Source organism: Photinus pyralis, unplaced genomic scaffold (genome assembly GCF_008802855.1).
Source record: "Photinus pyralis isolate 1611_PpyrPB1 unplaced genomic scaffold, Ppyr1.3 Ppyr1.4_LG3b, whole genome shotgun sequence".
NCBI classification, from domain to species: Eukaryota; Metazoa; Arthropoda; class Insecta; order Coleoptera; family Lampyridae; genus Photinus; species Photinus pyralis.
In genome coordinates, this window is record NW_022170510.1 from 25,037,538 (window position 1) to 25,044,176 (window position 6,639).

General features: G+C 37.7%; 1 protein-coding gene across 1 annotated transcript; it reads left to right on the plus strand.

The window, feature by feature from the left end:
• The first annotated feature begins 114 nt into the window (after positions 1 to 114).
• On the plus strand, positions 115 to 1,524 carry LOC116166442. Its single transcript, XM_031481393.1, has one exon. It carries the CDS (start codon positions 115 to 117, stop codon positions 1,522 to 1,524), a length of 1,410 nt encoding a protein of 469 aa, XP_031337253.1.
• The last annotated feature ends 5,115 nt before the right edge of the window (positions 1,525 to 6,639 follow it).

Here is a 6,639-nt window from a genome sequence, read left to right on the forward strand (position 1 = left end):
GAAATATTGATAATCGACATTCGAAAATGCTATAAAAGCCAGTAATAAGTATTGTCCAATCATTTGTATTGTGTGTTTCGTGACGGCTCGTTTAGTCATCTCGTATTGATAGCAATGGCGGACCACGTTTTATCAAAGCGAAATAAGAACAAACTTGTCCATGAAAACCACATTTACGTTTTCTCCAAAAAAACAAAAAATGGAGAACATGGGATATGGGTGCGCGAACTCCGATCAAGCTGCAAGGGTCGAGTATGGACAAACGGAAAAGATGGTGAAGTGGTGAAAACAGTTACGCATCATAACCATGCAGCACAAGCTGCCAGGCCAGCAGCCATTCGATTGGTTACGACGGTAAAGGAGCGTGCCGCAACGACACAGGAGAGCCCACATCAAATTATAGCAAATGTCATCCCACAAGCTCACGCAGATGTTGCTGCAATCATGCCAAAAAAGGATGCATTGAAGAAAACGATCCGCAGAGCCAGACGAGATGAAGAAGCACCTGCGCTTCCAAGAAATATGCAAGAATTGGTGATTCCCCGAGGTTTTAGTGAAATCGTTATTGATGGTGAAGTGCAACAGTTTCTAATGTACGATTCGGAGAATCAACTGATGCCAGGAAGGATCCTCATCTTTTCAACCAGAAGCAACCTTCATCTTTTGGCCCAAAGTCAAGAATGGTTTGCAGATGGCACGTTCAGTACCGCACCAGCTATTTTTGAACAACTTTACACCCTCCACGCCATCAAAAACAGTGCCGTTGTTCCGCTAGTGTACGCTCTCTTACCGAATAAAACAAGAGCTACGTATGTTACATTTTTACAACAATTGAAACGTTTGCAACCTGGACTGCAACCAACTCAACTCATGACGGATTTCGAACTCGCTGCCATGCAAGCATTTGAATTGGAGTTTCCAGGTATTTTAAAGACTGGATGTTTTTTCCATTTATCGCAATCCGTTTGGAGAAAGGTGCAAAGTGAAGGCCTCAAAGCTCGCTACGAGAATGACCATGAGTTCGCTCGATGGATTAGAATGATTCCTGCTTTGGCGTTTGTTCCTGAACATAACGTAAGCGACTCATTCACCGAATTACTTGAAACCGAAGGATTTCCTGAAGAGGCTGTACCCATAGCGAATTATTTCGAAGACACATATATTGGTCGAAGACTACGTCGTGGGCGTCAAATTCCACTATTTCCAACTCAAATTTGGAATGTTTATCAGCGCACTCTTAACGACCAACATCGCACAAATAATCACGTGGAGGGATGGCACCGCGCTTTTCAAGAAACTTGTGGGTCCCAATTTCCAAATATTTTTCGTTTTATTGAATGTTTGCGGAAGCAGCAAGGTATTCATAATTACGAAATAATACAATCCATTGCAGGAAATCAAGGAAATCCAAGAAACAAGAAGTATGTTGCAATATCAGCTCGAATCAAAAGAATCGTTGAAGATTTTGAAGATCGCCATCTTACCGATTATTTGCATGGGATAGCGTACAACTTCGAATTTTGAAATTGTTCCGATTGTACAGCGAAATATGTTAAGATATCTTATTTTTATATTTATATGTAACCTGCTAAAACAATAAAAATAAAATTCTTGCTGATCATTGTGCTTATTTATAAACAATTCAATAATTTCAGTAGGTACGCAATTAATAGATGAATACAAGCAATGAAAATGCACAGGGTCCAGTGGGCACGTTCTGCCCGTTCAAGTATACAGTTTTAACGTGTCGGGCCAATGGTTAAATGTAGGGGTACAACTCTGGGGGCGAAATGGTTCGGGGGCGAAACGGTTTAGGGGCGAACCGGCTGGGGATGAAAGGGCGGGGGCGAAACGGTCGGGGGCGAAACGGCGGGGGCGAAACGTCCGTACCCGAAAATAGCGGGCAACATTTTTTACTATTCCACTGGATTTTACTTAAAAATATTTAAAATAAACCGTTTTTACCCTTTTTATATCTTCATATCATATCATCAACAGGGCCCATCGCTTTACACACTGTACATATAATCAATTAATATTTTTTTGTACAATTATGTTGCTACCTATATATTTGGAACTGTGAAACCATGTCCCTATACTGACAGGATGTAGCACCTAAGACCCCTCGGGTCATATAATTCCTTTACCATAAAAGTTATTGACAAAAGCCTTAAAGCAAAATTGTACTCAATTACCATCGCCATATTTCTAAAATGTGTTTGATCACCAGGGGCGTGCTGCATTTTTTTTAAATAGAACACCCCATATTTTATTCCTGATTTGGAATCTACTTGAAAGGTAATATTTTTTTATGCAACATACCCAACGATTTCGCTGTTATAACCTTTTTTCGTCAAAATTTTGACAGTTTTTCGAAATTTTTTTTGGGAGAAACTAAATCGCGCAGGCGGTAAGTTTTGAACTGAGGCACGGGTTAAGACAGTCACAGTCACATAATTTTTTTAGGTATTTTATGGAAAAAATAAAATTTTTGATTGACTTTCGCCAAATGTAATGCTTTTTAGAAATGTCAAATTGCATCCTCCTAAACAAATGATACCTCGGGCTAGCCAAAACCACAAATTTTCCACTGATATAAACAAAACATATTTCCATAAGAAAATTTCAGAGAAAAACCAAATCAAAAAGCCAATTTTTTAAAAAGTTATTTTTCGAACCCAAGTATGCCATGATGAAACAAAAGATGTTCAATTCTCACAATTAACAGTACAGTATCGGCAATGTATGATTGTTTTTTAATCAACGTCGCAAAAATGTTCGAAACTCCAAACAAACAAGAATAGTTGATATAGTGTTTCTTCTTAGAAACCGTTACCGGAATTGTTTGTTGGCGTCACGACTCACGAGTGTATACGCTGGCTGGGAGCAGTGGCGGCGCGTAGTGGTGTGTCTTGGGGGTGCACAATTTAAAAATGGGACCACGGGCAAAAAGCCGGAGGCGAAAATTTTTTGAGTGTCACCGCAACACGAAGTTTTTTGGGCCTATTAAATGGCATAAAAAGCGTATTGATGAGACCTCTAAATACTCCAGGGTTTATTGAATTTTCTCGATTTGTCAATGGTTGCGGAGAGCAAGTTCCAAAGCACCACAAAATTTTATACGGTCTATAATTTGGGTAAAACATACCTGTTCTTTTTTACTTCCTCATTACGTTTTTCGATACTCAAACGGTATGCACTATTTAACTGCTGCCTTTCTTGCTTACCTAATAAATTAAATCTCAATTTAGCAGATATATGATGTGCCTTTGAAGATTGATATTTTTTATTTTTTTCGGATAAATGCACTAAGTCTGTAACGCCATTCTTTGTCCATTCTCATGCCTCATCACCGAGCTCATCACCAAACAACAAACACGGAAAACAATAGACTATTGTTAAAGGTACAACCGCAAACCAGCCAGTTTTTTCATACATGTCTATTTTAAACGATCGTTTATAATCCCGACTTCCTTAATTGATTTTCGATATTTCCAAACTCGGTTTTGGGCGACCCGCATTTTTTATTTTAATTTGATCTTCTAATTTTAGTAAATTAAATTTAATAATTGTCTTTAAACAATGAACGGTAACGTCGCAACGTTACTTGTTAAAACCGAAACGATCAACAAGCCCTACTTCGTAGTCCGGCGAATACTGGTTCACAATGAGAGTGTGCTCTTGCTATACTTTACAACTTGGACCTTCGCGGGGCGCACGGGGAAAGGCGACGTAGCGTTTGAACGAATCAGAGATCGTAGCTAATCGTGCACTGCACAGGAAGGCGGAATGGGAATAATTCTTAATACACGTTCAGCGGTGTGTCAGTGTACCTTACCCGTTAGGTTTTGCATTTCAGATAAGATAAGTGAACTATTTTTATTGCGAGATACGAACGTGCAAGAATGTTAAATACATAAATAGGATTGTTATTGTTTTCGTTTTTTTAAAATGATTTTTGGGAGTGCACGTGCTCATGTGCACTTATTGAGAAACCGCCACTGGCTGGGAGATATACTCGCAGAACACATTCAGATCCACGCGTGTTTCAACAGGTGTTGGTTAGATTTACAGCTATAGTCTGTCTAAAATTGACGCGAAGTAATAAATTATAAATTGGTGAAATAGAAATAGTATTTTTGTATGGAAGTGATTCTCTGTCTCTGTCTATCAGGTACATTTATTACTTCGCGTCAATTTTAGACAGACTATAGTGGGGGTGTGAAACGAGCAAGGAGAGATAAACGGACGCCGATTTTGGTGGAAGATAATGAATTTCCGGTTCTCGTGGTAGCTGGTGTCAATCGTCATATTAGTGTGCGTAAAATTAGTACTCCCAGTAGTTGTAAATTTATCCAACAACTTTTGAAAAGCGTGTTCTGCCTGGATATCTCCCAGTGTACTCTTGTGACGCCAACAAACAATACACTGTACTGTAAATTGTGAGAATTCAACATGTTTTGTTTCATCAGGGCACACTAACTTGGGTTCGGAAATTTTTTTTTTACAAATTGGCGTTTCGATTTGAGTTTCTCTGAAATTTTCTTATGGAATGTGGGGGTTTTGTTTATATCAGTGGAAAATTTGTAGTTTTGGCTACCCAGAGGAATAATTTGTTTAGGAGGGTGCCATTTAAAATTTTTTTGAAAAATATGACATTTGGACAAGGTACCAATCAAAAATTTTTCGATAAAGTACTTAATAAAAATTATGGGACTGTGACTGTTTTAATCTGTGCCTTAGTTCAAAACTTACCACCTACGCGATTTAGTTTCTCTCAAAAAACATTTCAAAAAACTGTCAAATTTTGACGAAAAATGGTTTAACAGCGAAATCGTTAATGTTAGGGGCATAACAAATTACATACAAAAATAAGTACTTTTCGAGTATGTTCCAAATCAGTAATAAAATATGGGATGTTCATTTAAAAAACTGCAAGTTTGATACGCCACTGGAGTACACCACCCCCCGGGTGATCAAAAATAGTTTAGAAACATGTCGGCGATAATTGCGTATAATTTTGCACTAAGACTTTTTCGGCATCTTTTTGGTAAATGGGTTTTAGATGCTACACCCTGTATACCATACGTGAGGTAGTCGTAGGTATCACAATAAATGCTGTGATTATTCATTTGTCCCTGATTTTCAGCCTAATAGACAGAATCGTATACTTTGTCAGACTATGAAACATCACTGTAATACAGTTTGTTTTGGATGAGCTCGATTTCGCTAGCGTGTACTTCGATAATTTGACTGAAATGATGTGGAACAATAATTTACATAAGGAGGAACCTATAACCAAGTCCTTTTACCTGAAAATCTGTAGCAGACATAATGTAATTAAAATGTTAACCGCTATTTACGTAACACAAAAATGATTGCTTTAAGGTTAAATGTCGAAGTAATTTAGTTGGTAGGTACAACAAAGAAGCATGAAATTTCGTTTGCGTTTCTAATGCCAAGTTCATTTATAGCAAATCGTTGGCTTAAAAAAGCGCACTCAGAGAGGCGGGTTGTGTAATTCGTTCCCGAATGCCTTAATTGCACCTTCTTAGTCGTTAGTTTTATTTTAGTTGATATATTTAAATGATATAATAGCGGACGTCCCTACGCTTTGAGGTTTAAACAGAAAGCTATTTTTATATCTTAGTAAGGTGTGGCAATTTAACGTAAATGACATCTGGAGATTTTAACGCTGGATGGGAACACGAACACCTATTGTATCTTGAAAGATATACCAGCAGGTTGAGTGTTTATTTAAAGGAAATACTGCCTTATCATAGTTAAAGGTGTGTCTAGAGAGTAACCATCACAACACTCGTAAACAAGTCCACTCTTATATTCAAAAATCGGTTTTCAGTAATCAAGATCACTTTGTAGATGAGATATAGGGTAATTATGGAGCATACGCTAACCTTGCCTAGTTAATTTTATTCCAACCGAAACCAGAGCTTTACGTTCAGTCCAATAAACTGACGCAGACGTGCGCTATTTCAATTTGTCAATCGACACATTTTTAACGCGCTTCTTATCTGTCCACTTCATCTATATAGGGGAAAAAACTGCTTTATGTATTTAAAATGTTCGCAAAACCGGTCAGTAATTTTCAACGAAAGGGCGAGAAAAGCAATAACATAAACCACATTTAGTAATGTCGAATCAGTTACATATACCAAATCCTACACAATGGCAATTGGCAAATGGTGGGGGTATATAAATCTTAAAAGACGTTTAGTCTGTTAGTGCCCTGCAATTATTTATTGGAATAGACCTGAAAACAATCAACAGGAGATTTAAAACAATAGTAGGCGTGTCAATCAATTGTGAATGCTGCAGTTATTATTCTTAGATCGGTATGTCTAACACCCATCAACGGTCCAATTTTTTGTGAACAGTTTTATGCGTGCTTCAACGTGTATGGACTGAATATTTAAAACTCTAAATGATACATTATTACCTCCGGAACTAATGACAGGCCGAAGGATTTTATGTATCCTAGATCTAATAGTTTAGTTTTGTAGACGTTTGTATGCAAATGTCTGTTATTATCCCGACCAGATGTGACGTACACTCGTTTTGTTCTTTACTTTCATATGCCACTCTACAAGAAGATGTCAATTTCAAAGTGAAAGAAGAGCT

Bases quoted from the DNA above. Each gene is read 5' to 3' on its own strand.
- LOC116166442 (XM_031481393.1), top strand. From the start codon at position 115: ATGGCGGACCACGTTTTATCAAAGCGAAATAAGAACAAACTTGTCCAT.